A 17,020-nucleotide genomic window follows, 5' to 3' on the forward strand; every position below is an offset into this window, starting at 1 on the left:
TAAAACTAGATGAATTCTCATTTCATCTTTTTCACCATAATCATTTTGGAAACTCTCAGAATTTTCTACTTAATCACGCTGATTCTAAACAACATGCAATCTATCTCAGTGACGTCGTCTCAAAATTATATGTCTCCAATTCACAGGTTTTACCAATTATAGAATGTCATGTAAATAGTGTTACGGTAGTTAAGAGCAATCAACTTAGACAAACACTTCTGAAATAAAAATGTAAAAATTAATGATGCAACCTACGTGATTATTTTGATTCTCACACAGCTTCACAATTGATTCTTTTTTTTTTTTTTTGGATAAGCATTAGCTTCATGCCTTTTGTATATCCTTCAGAATTTTTTTATGACATTGTCTCCTATTATAAAGTCTTAAATTCTCTTCATGTTCGATTTGTCTTCACAACTTTGAGCCCTTATTTTATTCAATGAGAGTATTCTCCATGATGTTTATAACCCTGGGGACACAAGGCCCTATAATCTTATTCCTTCTTGCCCTCTTCCTCCCTCACCATTTTCAGTACTTTTATTTTCTTCACAACAGGAAACACTGTAAAAAGTAATCAAGCATTATCAAACTTTTGGTTTTAGTGGGTTTTAAAATGATTATTGCTAAGATCATGCAATGATCTTTGCTTTTCATGCTGACCTTCAACAAATTTCCTGATGTTCTGAGCAAGAGTCCGGACGCTGCTGGGAAGATTCCAGGGGTCTTGCTTGATATGAAGCCGTAGCCTTTTTGGACAACTCAGCTTTGGTTCCATTTCCTGTTGAAATTCTAAATAAACACAGAAAATCTCTCTTAAGTCTCAACTTGTTCCCAACCAATTAAGCCTTTAGGCTTCAAAACCTTCTTCTGTCACTGTTGTCCTAGACTATTGACATGGTGGTCATTTATTTTGCCATACCGTCAGAAAATCCGTTAAACCTAAAAAGTCAAACCTTAATATTATTTTCTTATAAATGTTTAAACAAAGCAAATTTAGATGAAAACTCTACTTTCATTATCCCAACTAGTTACTAGTCAGACTGGCAGCTCCATCCTTTCCATTCATCAACTCTCATTCCCCACACCCTTTCCTTACCACGGGGAAACAGCCAAGGAGACATTATGCTTGGGTTCAGCAAAATCAACTTCATGCTTATGTATCTTCGATTAACTCATTTTTGCTTAGCCTGGCCCCTATAGGCATTAAACATTTTAAACTTTCAAATAAATGTAAAACTTCCTATGCTGATTTTTTTACATATTAAAAATTATCAAAATAGAAGTAGTATCCAGTGAAATATGAAACATGAGTAACCGGAATTGCTCCTCTTATGCAATCTCCTTGCTTCTTGACTATATTGTCTACCACCTTTTTTTCTCAATTGCTTCTATTAGTTAATTTTTCAAGACTTACCTTGCAATCCTCGGCCTGGAGTGAGATACTTGGTTTGGTCAAAGGCCCTCACAACAGCCTGCCCTTTTAGGAGATTGGTAATTGAATCCACCTGTCAATAGTAGAGATTTCTGAGTTACATATCTCTCATAGTACATGATATGTATTTCTAAATGTAAATCTTATAAAATGTTTTTTAAAACAACAATTATTTTTGAAACCCCGTGATGCCTGTGAAATCCATCTTTACATAAAATATTGAAATAAATGCACCTGATAACATTTGCAATGACACTTTTTACTATCTTACCATATATTAATACAAAATATAAATTTACCTCACAAAAGAACAAAAAATCTCTGGAGTTTTCTTTAACTATAAGTTATTGGAATCCTTTTCAAAGTGGTAAAATCTTCTACTACAAATTTTGGTTATAGCTATACATTTTTTTAATTTAAAATGACAAAATTAGCATCCAAGGCAATATCTTGTGCTTTTTAAAATTAGAAATAATGTTAAGCAAGAAATATCATGAAGCTTTTTGAAAACAAAAAACAAAAAAACAAATCCTAAAAAGGGGAACTCCTATGTGTATAACAGTAATTTTCCCAGGACTGTAAAATACTTGATATTCACAAAAATCCTTAAGGTGAGTTGGCTGAAAGAATGTTTATTCCCAGTTTAAACGTCAGAAATAGAGGTAAAGGAGGTGGAAAGACAGATTGAGACCTTTCTGTTCTAACTCCGAGCTCCTTGTACTGCATCTGAAAAAGGGACTCCTGACGGTTTAGTTGTGGAACGAAAGCCCCACAAATGCCCGATTGTACCTGGCTGAAAAGATGCTCAAGGCAACTATGTATCTTGTCCTGTTTATCATGAGAAATGCGAACACTTAGGGGAAGTTCATCACCTAGATATCAAAACAAAAACAAAACCAAAAACAACAATCACTCATCTTATGTTTAACATTCCAAAATATTTTAAATATTAAATAAAATGTAAAAATGAAACACAAGCTCTTATTCCATGCACAGTTCTCATGTTCAGAGAGAGTTCCAAAAGATTTAATAGCTCCTGGGATGTTATTACTTCTTCTGAAGGCAGAGTGACCCCTAGAAAGGACACTTGTTAATTATTCTTTCAAATTATGTTCCTCCAATGGTTGAAGAGTTGAAATAAACTGAATAATCAAAAATTAAGATTTTCCCTAATTGGATGAAAAGTATTTGTTCTTAACACATACAAGATAATAATAAGATAATTATATCAATCTGTTTCTCTCATTACCCTCAATCCTCATCATCCACATATAAAGCTAGCTTAGGTGAACCTGCTGTCTTTAATGCTTCAAACTCCACACCTGCCTATCCCCATCAACAACGCCTAATACTTTCAGTATGTTTCCTGTGTACCTATAATCCTTTGTAGAACCATAAAGAGATCATAGAGCATATCTGAAGATTACAATTAGTTTGCTTATTTCATTGTTTTTTAACTCACTCCCTTTAAAATGGGATTGGGAAATAGACTATCAAGCACATAAAATTGAAATGCAATATGTGTGGCCACAGAGAGTGAATGATAAAAGGTAAAAATAAAAATTCATATGGATCTAAGAAATTAAAACCTTAAAGTTATCTCCTTTAGGACTAACATCAAAAAGCCCACAGGCCTTCACCAACGAACACACCTGAGTCCATTTCATCACTGTGGAAATACGAGCTGCACTGGCTGCTGCAGATGCTGGTGAAGGAGGCGATGGAATTCCTATTGCTGTTGCAGTCACTGAAAACAATAAGTTTCATGTTACTGTAAGAGTGCAACTGCCCAGGTGTACCTGCAATTTCTTATGACATAAACTTATATCAGTTATATTTATTAATATGTTTTAGAGAAAACTAAGAGAAAGATAAACTTGTTCAACTCAGTCTATCTTACCTTTTAAAGATGGCATATTTTCGATTCAATTATATTTCAAATTTTCTTGTATCATATAATCTAGTCCCAAATGATTTTTTTAAGGGCAGTTAGTTATAAAACTAGGAGTCACACCAAACTTAAAATTCTTTATAATCTGTTTCATGATATATGACGGTAATTAGATAACTTGCTAATAGAGACAAAATACCGTTTTGTGATTTCTGTCCCTTTCTGATAGCTTAAATCATAACTTATTGGTTACACTCTGAGCTTCCTTATGGAGGATAGGGACTTTGTCTGTCTCCACCTCAGAGCTTTTAGCACAGGGAAGTGCTTGATAATGATGAATGCCCAAGGAAAGAAATGTTTAAAATGTTTGTGTGTGAACAGGGACAGATTTCAGAAATAGTGCAGGAGATAAAATATTTTCTTTCCTCTCAGAATAAGTAAAAAGGACTTTCTTAACTTTAAATTTACATTTAAAATTTCTATCTTAGCCTAGAGGGAAACTGTCAGGGTAATTTTAATTATCTGATAACTAGAACTTGAGTTAAGGAAGTATTTTTAGATGTGTAATTTCCCACCGGGAAAAACCCTACAGATTCCTATTAAAGAGCAGGTTGGGATGCTCAGAAGTGAAAAGTAAATGAAGTGATAAAAGTGGTTAATCTGTCTGATCTATGATTAAATCTCTAGAATAACTCTTTTTTTTTTTTTTTTTTTTTGAGACGGAGTCTTGCTCTGCCGCCCAGACTGGAGTGCAGTGGCCAGATCTCTGCTCACTGCAAGCTCCGCCTCCCGGGTTCACGCCATTCTCCTGCCTCAGCCTCCCAAGTAGCTGGGACTACAGGCGCCCGCCACCTCGCCCGGCTAGTTTTTTGTATTTTTTTTTTTTAGTAGAGACGGGGTTTCACCGTGTTAGCCAGGATGGTCTCGATCTCCTGACCTCGTGATCCGCCCGTCTCGGCCTCCCAAAGTACTGGGATTACAGGCTTGAGCCACCGCGCCCGGCCTATCTCTAGAATAACTCTTATGTGTTCATTAAGATCCTTTTTGAAAACATAGAAATTGGAACAGTAGAGTGGTTAAGAGACAAACTGGGAAGCCAGACCACCTGGTCTCATAGATAAATGATATCGGCCCTCCGGGCTTCAGCTTCCTGATATGTAAAATGGAGTTCCTATCAGAACCTGCCACCGAGGGTCGCAGTGAGGATTATGTAAAATCTTCCTGTTCCCCCATGTGTTTGGTAAAAGTATATTTTTAATGTTAGCTCCTAGTTTGTAACTAGTTATATATACTCTGATGAGAACTTTGATTACTATTGAATCAGTATCTTTTCATTGCAAAACACCGCATAATAAACGACTGAAGAAGATAGTTTTTGCTTTCAATTAACATAAATGAAAAAGATGTTAAAGTTGTATACACAGCTTATGTGGCTGGTTATGACAGTCCTTAGTGAGGTATCAGGTGATACATGGATTCAAGGAACAAAAAGCACTTTCAATTAAAGAAGTTCATGCGAGGAGACATCATTTGAAAGTCTAGTAGGAAGACAAAAACAGAGTTTGGAGGGAAAGTATTTGGGGTTGAACAGGGTCTCCCAACAAAACTCATGTGGTTGAAAAGTGATCCCTAGTGCCTCAGAATGTGACCTTATTCGGAGATAGGGTCTTTACAAAGGTAATCGAGTTAAAATGAGGTCATTAGGGTACCACCTTAAGCCGCCCTATAAAATGTCCTTATAAGAAGGGAAAATTTGGACACAAGATGCATATGGAGGGAAGAGAATGTGCAGAGACGCAGGGAGTAGATGGCCGTTTACACGTCAAGGAGCCAGGCCTGGCACGGATCCTTCCTCCATAGCCTTCAGAAGGAGCCAACACAGCCCACACCTTGGTTTCAGATTTTTGACCTCCAGAACTGTGTGATAATAAATTTCTGTTGTTTAAGCTGCCCAGTTTGTAGTAATCTGTTACAGCAGCCCTAGAAAACTAATATAGAAGGTATCCAAGAGAGTAAAAAACGCAAGCTTTGTCTCAGAGGTAGGCAAGGAACATTAGTCCCATTAGTTTGGAACATAGAAAATGAAAAGAAAAGAGAGAAAAAAGGGCCAAAAGAACTCCTATTCGCTACCCAATAAACCAGTGACAGAAACATAGTTGAAAAAGATTTTAATCCCTCAGATTAGATACAATTTTCTTATTTGCTATATATGTTACACAATCCATATACAGAACAACTCTCCCAAATTAAGCTCACACCACCACAGAAAAAATGCTTTTTCCAAGCTATTCATATTAGAAAAGGGAAGGATTTGAAATATTACACTGTCCCATTATGCTTTGTCTGAGGTCGGTAATAACAAGTGATGACTGAGAAAGACCAACTAAAAAAAAAAAAAAAAATCAAAAACTTTTTTCAAGATCTTTGTGGAAAATCCAGCATCACGTTTGACTTTCTTGAGTAAATGAGTTTGATGAGTTAGTGAATTACCTGTAAGAGTCTCTGTTGCTGATGGTATCATGACCAGAATCTTCCTGTTCATCTCCTGCTACATTAAAACAGACCCGTTTGCTGTTTCTTTCTCCCTTCTCATTGTCACTGTCTGTTGGTATTATGCCCTCCGATGTCTTACGTTCTAATTTAGGAGAATATGTTATTGAAGACAGAAGGCTGCAATGTAATATTAAAAAAATAAATGCACATTTTCAAACTGTCTGCTATAGATAACTACCTTATTTGCTGAATACAATAGGCTTACAAATATTTCTAGAGTGCTTCAATGTTTCATATCAAGTAAATATTCTATTGCATAAAAAGCATGTCATTCAAAGTTCACTTGTTCTTCACAAAATGAGTCATACAAACAGCATAATTTAGACCAGAAAGCTTCACTGAAATCCAGGTTGTGCCATGCATGACTACAACTAAAACAAAGCTGTGGTAGTTCTATTGGATACTTGTGAAATGGGGATAATGAGAATAACTGGCTTCCATGACTGCTATGAGAATGAATATTCCTGGTGCATAATGGGTGTTATCTTTAGCCCCTGGCCATTAGCACAACCATCACCACCTTACGGAAATACTCAACAATCTCCAAAGTGCTAGCCAAATATTAAACCCAAACTGTAAACGGGCCTTAATGTCCTTACTGGCTCACATTCAGTATTAAAAACCCACCTATCCCTCTACCTGTGCCTTGGGTTTCGCCCAGGCATTCTCTATTTGGTAGGGAGAATATTGGATTGTCAATCCCTCTCCCTGCTCATACAAACAGGAGTCCTGGCCTTGGGGATTACAAGACAGCAAACAGAGTAACACACAATGTGAGGATGGGGTAATTACAATCTCATCTGCAAGCCAGCCAGGATGAAATGTTGCAAATCTGCCCGCAGAAAGAGCTCCTCCACTTGGCTCCAGGGTAAAATGCTGCAGTCAGACTGAACTGTGTGAAACCTGCTGAGGACTTTGAGTAGCTGCTGACTCCAACACTAGGCTTGAACGTTTGCTGTGGCATGTTTCTGTTACAACTAACTCAAAATTAGGCAAAAATGGAATTGAACTTTATTGTCAAACAGCATGCTAAAAAATTTGCAAAATGAATTAAACCATGTCTAAACAAAGGACCCATATAGGGCTTCTCAAGCCAACAGCCATCTTCACATTTACTAAATACCTGTGATTTTCAGTTCCAATCACTAGCGCATATCTTGGTTCTCATTTTTCCATAGCAATGTAATGTTTGTTATTTCAAGACTCTGAAGGTATCTTATACATATTCCATAATGTCAAACCCAATGCTGTGCATTGAATAAATACCTGTTAAGTGATTTCACTAAACACATTTATTATACCATGCATTGTTCTTGGTGCAGTGGATATAGTAGTTTATAAAATACACAAACGGGCCAGGCGCCGTGGCTCATGCCTGTAATCCCAGCACTTTGGGAGGCCGAGGTGGGTGGATCACACGAGGTCAGGAGTTCGAGACCAGCCTGGCCAACATGGTGAAACCCTGTCTCTATTAAAAATACAAAAATTAGCCGGGTGTGGTGTCGTGGCGGAAGACTGTAGTCCCAGCTACTTGGGAGACCGAGGCAGGAGAGTCACTTGAACCCTGGAGGTGGAGGTTGCAGTGAGCTGAGATCATACCACTGCACTCCAGCCTGGGCAACAAAGCAAGACTCCATCTCAAAAAACAAACAAACAAACAATAACAGCGACAAAAACAAAACACAAAAGCCCCTGCCTTCTTGGAGCTCAAATTCTACTGAGAGAAGACAAGTAAAAACAAGTAAACTTTCTAGTATATCAAATGGCAGCAAATGGTAAGGAGAAAAACAAAGCAGGGAAGGAAGCGTGAAGCTGCCATTTCAAATAGCGGTGCAGTCAGGTCAGGTCTCACAGTGAGGTGAGATTTGAATAATATTTTGACATTTTACAGTTTTTAGACACCAGTGAAAAATTGAAGGAGCTATGTTACATTGCTCGAGGCCCTGTGAACATTTTTAATAACCAAAAGCTGTGGATGATTTTAAACACAGTTTTTCTCTTTGGAAAGATACTTTTATGTCGTGTAAGACAGATTGTCTATTTATTCACCCTCTCCACCCAAAAGATTAAAACATTAGACTAACTCCAATTATCCAAGCTCCATGCTGCACAGACAGATGAACTTTGAATACCAAAGAGGAAAAAAAAACGCAGGAGTTCTCATTTTGCAAAGAGCCCTCTGCGCTTATGTATCTTTTAAATTAGAAGTCATGGGGCTAAGCATAATTTTTTTCAAAGTTACATGAATTGTATTCAGATATTTGCTTTTCATTTAAAACAGCTGCAATCATGCTTGCGTTGACCCTGTGGGAACAAGTGTTAGGCTTACAAACAAATGATAGAAAAACTGTATTTTAAACACCATGTTTTGCATAAAATTTCTAGATTCTGAAAAGCAACAAGGCATCAAACCATAATATTTGTGCTTGCAGAAATCCCTTCACTTTCATTCATATACAATATTAATTACCTACTAGAGGTCCATTAATTAAAAGCTTCAGCAGCATGCAATTCCAGGTGAATCTCCTCCTTGTGCCATTGATAAAAAAGATTTTTGTATACAGTATGTTGCAATGACCTGTGTGTTTTTAAACATCATCATCATCGCTAACATCTGTTGAGCTTTTATGACAGTCACCATGCTAAGTCTTTAACAGGTATCAATTCATTTAATCTCTAAAACCACCTTATGAAGTAGGTATTATCATTTTTTTTTTAAAGGTTCAGGTGATGTAGAAATATTTTCAGGAAAAATATGTAAACGCAAGGAGCTCCTTTTACTTGGCTTAAAATGTTTATATTTAAGGAACTAGTTGGCCGGGCGTGGTGGCTCAAGCCTGTAATCCCAGCACTTTGGGAGGCCGAGACGGGCGGATCACAAGGTCAGGAGATCGAGACCATCCTGGCTAACACGGGGAAACCCCGTCTCTACTGAAAAATACAAAAAACTAGCCGGGCGAGGTGGCGGGCGCCTATAGTCCCAGCTACTTGGGAGGCTGAGGCAGGAGAATGGCGTAAACCCGGGAGGCGGAGCTTGCAGTGAGCTGAGATCTGGCCACTGCACTCCAGCCTGGGCGGCAGAGCGGGACTCTGTCTCAAAAAAAAAAAAAAAAAAAAAAAAAAGATTACTCCCTGAGCAGTGCCAGCTGAGGCACATCAATATCTTGCCATTGACAAGACTCATCCCAAAATGGCAATAACAACTCTTGGAACTGGAGGGATGGGATTGGTCCAGATGTTTTCTTAAAATCCCTTTGAGGCCTAGAAGCTATGATTCAATGCCACTATTTATTGCCTTATTAATAAAAATTCTATATACTTCATAAATACCTGTGGTAGACAACAACTGGTTTTTAAAATATATCATGCAACAAAATCTCATTTATTAAATGAAGTAAAATATCATATCCTAAAATATAAACTTCTGTCACAAGGATTCCAACACAATTCAAAAATGTCATGCAATTGCTTAAAAAATACTTTCCTTTTCTCTTAGCAATCTTGAACTGTTTAATTCATCTGTAAATACGAAAAGCCACAGTATAATACACAAAAATAGTATATTAGAAATAGAGAAACAAAATCTTAATTCTAAATCACTCATAAAACTTCAGAAAATTAGCAAAGTAAATACTAAATATTGAGGATAATTTTTAAAATACAATGCATCTAATATGATTTTGATCTCTAAATTTCAAAAACGTGTAAAATGAGAGATCATGTCAATTATGACTTCATCAGTATAATGTCTAATTACAACAAAGGCTTGGAATAAGGTCTAAATATTTTGTGTCAAAACTGAATTATCCATGAAATACAGGACAATAGGTGTGTATGTGAAGTCAAGAGTTCACATCTGTAGCCATTTAAATCAACAACTTCATGAAGAGAGTACAATAAAAAGAAGATAACAATATTTCTATTAGTTTCAGAATCTGCTAATTGGGGATATATTCAATAATTTCTACCCCTTGAATGGATGAGCAAGCATTATATTAGGCAGCGTGCTGATTACTTTCTGTATTAATTTGTATAACTTTCATCACCACAAACTTGTAATTCATTATTATTACTCATTCACTTCTGTAGATGAGAAACTGAGCTACTTCAAACCCCACGCTGTTCTGACTATACAGAGCTGTCTGGACTAGATGTGAAGCATCGTCCTATACCATGATGTGACAAAGCATCCTCGCAAGCTCAGGCAATTCTCCAACCATCAAATTCTTAAATAAGAATTAGAACTGATTTATTTGGAAAAGTGCTCATTAACTGCCTCCACCTTCTCTTGGTTAAAAATACTGGCACAGATATTTGGGTTATTGCTTAGCAGGCCATGAATTCAATCAGAAAAGAAAAAAGTATTTGTCCTAGAGATACATAATTTTGCATTTACTCATTTAACAAGTATGTGAAGCATTTATTATACTTTGTTTTTTATAAATTTCTATTGAGTGCATATTCACCAAAATTTGTACCCTGAACTACAAAGAGTACAAGGAAATCCTCATACAAAACTGGTATGCTTTCAAATATATTTTTCAAGGTAATATTTTTACACTAAGACTCATGTAGCATCCTTGTATAAGATAGAATTTTGTCATTCTCTTCCCTGGTATTAAATGCTTACTTAAAATATATACCTATACGTATTTTTTCCATTAAAAAACATTTTTAAAGTTTTGGAATGAAGAGGATCTGCATAATCAACACAAATCTCCTAAATTTCCAATAACTAAAGGAGAATTATTGAATTTTTCTAAGTCACATTTTTACAGCTATTTAATTTGGCAAACTTAAAAGTGTAGTACAAAACACTTACTCATCTATTTGACAAACACACATCTCCACCTCTTTCAGTGCAGTCTGAAGTTTACCCAGCAGTTTCTGATAGATGTCTTGGGTTTCTAAGTCTTCTTCTTTCAGCAGATACCTGAGACCATGGCCATCCTGCTGTCCCAGAGACAGACCTGAAGGGGCCGCCATGGTTGTGATGGTGTGCTGAATGTACACCATAGGGCTCAGTTTCCCTGAGGAATTAAAGTCATTCCTTAGTAACATGTATCACCTTTAACTTATGATAACAATCCAGTCCAATTAATTTTTATTTTTTAATTGACAGATACAATTACATGTATTACATGTACAACCTGATGTTTTGATGTATATATGCATAATGCAATGACTAAATCTAGGTAATTAACATATGTATTACTTCACGTAGTTATCATGTTGGTGCTGAGAACACTGTATACCCACTCTCTTAGGATTTATCAAGAATACAATATATTAACCATACTCGCCATGTTATACAATAGATCTCTTGAACTTATTCCTCTTATCTGATTGAAATTTTATATCCTTTGGCCTGCATCTTCTCAATCCCCCACCCAATCACCCCAGGCCCTGGTAATCACCATTCTACTCTCTACTTCTATGAGATCAACTTTTTTAGATTCCTCATATAAATGAGATCATATAGTATTTGTCTTTCTGTGTCTGGTTTATTTCACTTTAACATAATGTTTTCCAGGTTCATCTATGTTGTCACAAATGACAGGATTTACTTCTTTTTATGGCTAAATGGTATTCCATTGTGTTTATATACCCCATTTTCTTTATCCAGTCAAGTTAAATTTGAGATTCCATAAAATAAAATGCTGATCCAATGCTGAATTTAATTCAGAAATTAGAGCCTGTGGGGAGTTGTAATTAAAAACTAGAAGACAGTTTGATCCCTTGTCCTACTGTGATGGTACAGAATGGCATAGTGCATTGCTGCAGATGTTCCTCAGGTATTGTCCTCAAAGTTTCAGGGCCATGTCATATGAGCAGCTTTCACAGCAGGATGAGCTGTGCCTATCATACGCATAAGGAAAGCAAGAGCAATCATCCTTCTTAGAAGAAAAATAACAAAAACATCTAACTCCATTTTCATTCAGTATACACTTAGGCATAATTATCCAAGTGATTACAGTAAGAAATCCTTCCTTTATAAAAGTTCATGCTTGTTTGCACACCAGTTATCTACTGAATTTCAGGGCTGCACGAATAGCTATGATTGCCTAAATGACTTTTTACGATTTGGTAAAGTTGCAAAAGCGAGCATACCTTGCTCCGAAGATTTGTTTTCTTTATCATGAGAATGATGCTTCCTACTATCCAACTGAACACCAAATGCACTTCCCAAAGAGGTTGATGTTTTGGGATAAGAAACTTCCATCACGTTGACATGGCAGTTGGTAGGGCAGAAATCACTGCTGTGCAGTGGGGAGATTTTAGATTTGGCCTGTTTAAAAGTAGGCCAGGCTCTATTCTTCAGTACACGAGAAAACTGCAAATTAAAGAAAACACAAAAAGCAGTTGAACACACAGTAATAACTCAGGCAAGTTTTTTTCACTTGCATCATTCACAACAAAATCAAAGGGAATTAAATCATGTCAACTTGAATGAGTGAAATCAATTATATGTTGTTAGAAATTACATTATTATTTCAAAACTCAAGCATTCTTAATAAAGCCAAGCAATATAAGCAGCAAATGCATATGATTCCTTTGAAACTGTGATTGCAACTTAGGTGTTCAAAGAAATGAATTTCTGTGGCCAGCATAATATACTTGGACTCAAATCCACAGGCTCCCAGCAGCTGAAAGAGCCTGACAGGGCAAGTGGCATCCCAGGACACCAGGAGAGAACGGAGAGCTTCCAAACAAGGCAAAATGGCAAAACGGGGTAACTGCCGAGTCAAGGGTGGAAGAAGATGGGATGTCCCAAACACAAGCATAAAGCTAATCCAAAGCACCAGTCTGTGTACAGGTCAGACAGCAAGGTGTGGCGGCTGAGGCCCAGAATGGCAGGACAAATCTGTTTCCCATGCCTCCTGCTAATCACTGAGTCAGGATCAAACTGAAGACTAGTGTGCACTCTGCCTTTATGCTTTGAGAATAAAGTGATACCTGATTTATATGACTTCCAAGGTAGCCACTCCACTGCTTCAAACCTTGCCATGGGTTTCCATTCAAATCCATCTATTCTTCGCCAAGGTCTCTAAAGCAGCCCAAGTCGGATGCCCACCTAGCTTCTCTATCTCAAGTTTTCTTCCCCTTGCTCCCTAAGCTCCTTCTGGCCCTCACTTGGCTTGTCTCACAAACTATCTACTCACTCTGACCCTTTCTACAGGCTGTTCAGTGGGCCTAGAATATTCTTCTTCCTGCATTGCCAAACTGTTTCCTTTGCAACTTCAAGTTCTATCAAATCATCAAGAGGCCTTCCCTGACTCCTAGTCTAGGTTCAATTTCCCTGGCTACTGCTAAGTTCCAGCACACTGTAACCTTCCTATTATATAGGTATAAATAATTATCTTATTTCTAGCTCCCCTAGCAGATGGTAAACCCCATGAGGGTAACACGTAGGTCTGTTCTGTGTACTATCGGTAAGAGTCTGGTAGAGTTAGACTGAATTGTAGTCTCAAAAGCAAAGGATTGAGAGTCACTGTCTACCTGTGTATTTGTTACAGCTGTCATAATAACTGATACGATGTTAGGCAAGTCAGTGTCTTTTTTGCATTCTTCATAAAATAATGGAAATGGATTAAATAATGTCTATATTATCTTCTCCCTTGAAAACTATAACCATGATCCTATCTATTTATCTACTAGTAGAGTAATAATTTTGGTATGGATAAGAATAAAAATTAAGACTATGGTCACTGTCTAACTTTTCTAGATTCAATTCAAGAATAAATATCAAAATTCGCATTTCATAAATACAAGCTCGCCATTAGAACAGGGACTGTCTTATATGTATATGTGTACATTATGCATATATGTGATATATACACACACATATGTACAATGTGTGTATTAAACTATGTCTTCAAATCGCGTGTCAGAAGCTGTGTAGCTCAGCCATGTGCCAGTGCACAGTAGGAATCTAAATGGAACTGAATTGAAATGCAGGAAATTATTAACAAAATGATGAGCAAATTTAATAATAATGGATAGTGAACATTTATCCTAAACTTTTTTTAAAGAAAGGAATTTAGAGAACTCCTAACCTATCCCAGCACTTTACTAATAAAGAAATGGTGACTTAGAGGCTTATGTGGGACATAGAATTTAAGGCTAGATGCAAAAACCTTTTTCAGTCAAAAGTTCTTTTCCACTGTTGTTGCAGGATAAAAGTCTCACAAGGCACCCATGGCACAAAAAAAGGCACAGAAATCAATTTTATTAGGTAACAGCAACCACCATAATAGGAAGTTATGCTTCTCTTGACTTCTTCCATTTTAAACAATTATCCATCCATTCAAAAGCAAGAAGAGAGGCATCTATTCCAGACTCTGTGCTCAATGCTGGAGATACAGCCCTTGCCCTCCTGGAGTTCACAGTCTAGTAGACAACACAAGAGAAACAATGCAATACTATTGCTATATGCAGCAATTGTTTATTGCAATTATTAGGTTGTAGCAAAAGTGATTGCGGTTTTTGCCATTCAAAGTAATGGCAATGTGCCATATATATAATACCTGTGCCATATATATAATACAGTAATACATTGCTTAACAATGGGGATGCATTCTGAAAAATGCACCACTAGGTGCATCTATCTGAACACAGAAAAAGTAGAGTCAAAATATAGTATTATAATCTTATGGGACCACCATTTATATATATATGATCTGTCACTGACTGAAATGTTATGCAGTGCATGATTGTATATATGCAATCATATAATACACGTAAAAGCCAGATAATTAGAAATTTTGTTACAAGCTGAAAAGGAAGTGAACGGGGTGACGTCATGAAGTGTTAATGGAGTGATCGGGGAGAGCTGGCAGAAGATTCCCTTGCTAGGGGGACTGGCTTTCCAACTTGTAGCTCAATACAAATGCCGTGAATACAGAATGTCCCCCTGCCCATATGCAGGAAGGGCTGTGTACTATGTCTAAAGGTGCCTGCACTGTTCCAAAGGGTAAGAGTCAGACAGGGGCCCTCTCTGCTAAGATCAGTTCTTGAGAAGGAAGGTCCTCAGGAATGCAGTTCTGTCTTCCATCCTGGGATATTCCTAAGAGAGGAGGAGGCAGGAGGAGGAACCCCATAGTCACAGGTACTGGAAATGTGCTGCTTACACTGTGAAGATCAAAACTGTGCTCCCAGACAGGATGCCATGCTGTGAAACTGTAAGACCTTTCTGAAACTCGAACCTAAAATAAGGAAGGTACAGTTCATGGATTGACGGTGGTTCATGCATGAGAACATTCTGATTGTGCAAATGGGCCTGTAAACATCAACCTGCCTATCTTTTTAGCAACATCAAAGGAAACACTGAACTCATTAATCTGCTTTGGAGAAACTCCCAGGGAAAGGTTAAAAAACAAAAAAGTATTTTCCCCAAATAAAAACTGCAATTTTGCAATAAAGAAATGCAAAATGGGTGTGGAGAGAGATGCACTGGGAGGGACAGGACTTTAGATATACTATGGATACTACAAGCCCAAACTTACTGCCACCTTTATTCATTTATCCAACAATGACTTCTGGAAGGCTCTTTGGCATCAGGCACTATCCTCAGCATGTCGGGGAACATTAGTAAACAAAACAAAGATTCCTGCCTTCCAGGAGGTTACATTCTAGTGAGAAGAGAGATCAACAGCAAATACGGTAAGTCATTTATGTAATGTTGATAGATGGTAAATGTAACTGAAAACAAAATTGAGCAGCGTGAGAGGGTTCAAAGTTTCAGAGGTGAACTGAAGAATGGATTACCAATTGTAACCAGGATGATCAGAACAGGCCTCACTGAAGCTGACATTTAAGCAGTCCGGAAAGAGGGGGAAGTTAGAAATGTGAGCATCTGGAAAGGGGTCATTTCTGGCAGAGGGAACAGCCAGTGCAAAGCCACAGGACTGGTGTATCCAAGGAGCATCAAGAAAACCAGTGTGACCAGAGCAGCAGTGAGAGGGAGGCAGAGGAGGCAGGATTGGAGAAGCAATGCAGGGAGGGAGGGCACAGATCCTGAAGGCCACTGAAAGGATTTGGCTTTGACCATGAGTGAAGTGTACAGCCACTCAGGACAACTGTGAGTTGGCCAGGAGCAGCAAGGAGACCACTTACAGAAGAGAGATGGCAGTGGCTCACCCAAAGCCACCAGCAGTAGAGGTAGGGAGGAAAGGCTGCATGGTTGAAGGTAAAGCCACAAGAATGGTATGAGAGAAAGGGAAGTGAAGAGTGTATTCAAGGTTTTAGGCTGAGCAATGGGAAGGATGGGCATAAGCCCGAGAAAGAGAAGGCAGCAAAGAAAAGGCAAACCGCAGGGGCACTGGGGTGGGGCAGGGGAAGGGTCAAGAGCTGATTTGGAACATGTGAAGCGTGAGATATTGATTAAAACCAGTTGCAGAGGTCAAACGGGCCGGGACACTGAATGAGATCGCCAGGGAATTGCGAATGGAGAGAGAGAAGGAGAAGACAGAGTCCTGAGCCCTGGAGTTTTACCAAGGAAAGGGGAGGGAAGAAAAGGAGGACCAGCTAGGATACCACAAAGGAGCCTCCACAAGAAAGGACAAAAACTAGGCATATGTGGGGTCACAGAGGACTGCCAAGTAGTGGTTTACGGTCAACTGCATCAGATCCCACTAAGACAAGGAATGCTATCAGAACAGTCAATAGACTTTGGCAAAATACAGCCATTTCAGTTACATAGAGGGGAGTAGAGGCCCACTGGAGTGTGCTGAGGGTAATGAAGGTGAGACAGCAGGTATAGACAGCCCTTTCCAGAATAAAGATCAAAGAAAGGGAACAGTACGGAGTAGGGGAGGGCTATTTCTTTTTAATGTAGGTGATATAAAGCCTATTTCTACACTGACAGGAATTAACAATTTCTGGAGATAGAACTTCAGGTTTTTAACGCATTGGTAACTAATTCATGAATTATTGACTAGAGCAGCATATTTTAATCCAATTATAGTCCCTTAACTAAAAGAAGTAATACAATGGTAACCTATTATTTTGCAGATAGCTTCCTATTTCAATTAAGCATAAAATCTTTTTGGCACGAGGTTATGAAAGTTTTGTATTGTACCCTTTTGAGGGAAGGGGATATGGGGAAGACTTTTTCTCACAATCTTCCCAGTCCATATATCAGT

The 17,020-nt window shown here is 37.9% G+C and overlaps 1 protein-coding gene across 2 annotated transcripts in view; it reads right to left on the reverse strand.

The window, feature by feature from the left end:
- Positions 1-17,020, reverse strand: part of LOC105482163 (phosphatidylinositol-3,4,5-trisphosphate dependent Rac exchange factor 2) — a 282,501-nt gene that overhangs the window by 119,236 nt on the left and 146,245 nt on the right. The window contains exons 24-30 of one of the 2 annotated variants that reach the window (XM_011742123.3): positions 11,988-12,210; positions 10,699-10,906; positions 5,814-5,993; positions 3,085-3,179; positions 2,222-2,304; positions 1,415-1,505; positions 661-789 (exon numbers count right to left, since the gene is read on the reverse strand). In XM_011742123.3, the coding sequence (XP_011740425.2) occupies positions 661-789; positions 1,415-1,505; positions 2,222-2,304; positions 3,085-3,179; positions 5,814-5,993; positions 10,699-10,906; positions 11,988-12,210 (1,009 nt within the window). Of the gene's footprint in view, positions 1-660; positions 790-1,414; positions 1,506-2,221; positions 2,305-3,084; positions 3,180-5,813; positions 5,994-10,698; positions 10,907-11,987; positions 12,211-14,648; positions 15,083-17,020 lie in introns of those variants that run through there. The other variant, XM_011742125.3, reaches the window with a different exon arrangement.

Source organism: Macaca nemestrina, chromosome 8 (genome assembly GCF_043159975.1).
Source record: "Macaca nemestrina isolate mMacNem1 chromosome 8, mMacNem.hap1, whole genome shotgun sequence".
NCBI lineage: Eukaryota > Metazoa > Chordata > Mammalia > Primates > Cercopithecidae > Macaca > Macaca nemestrina.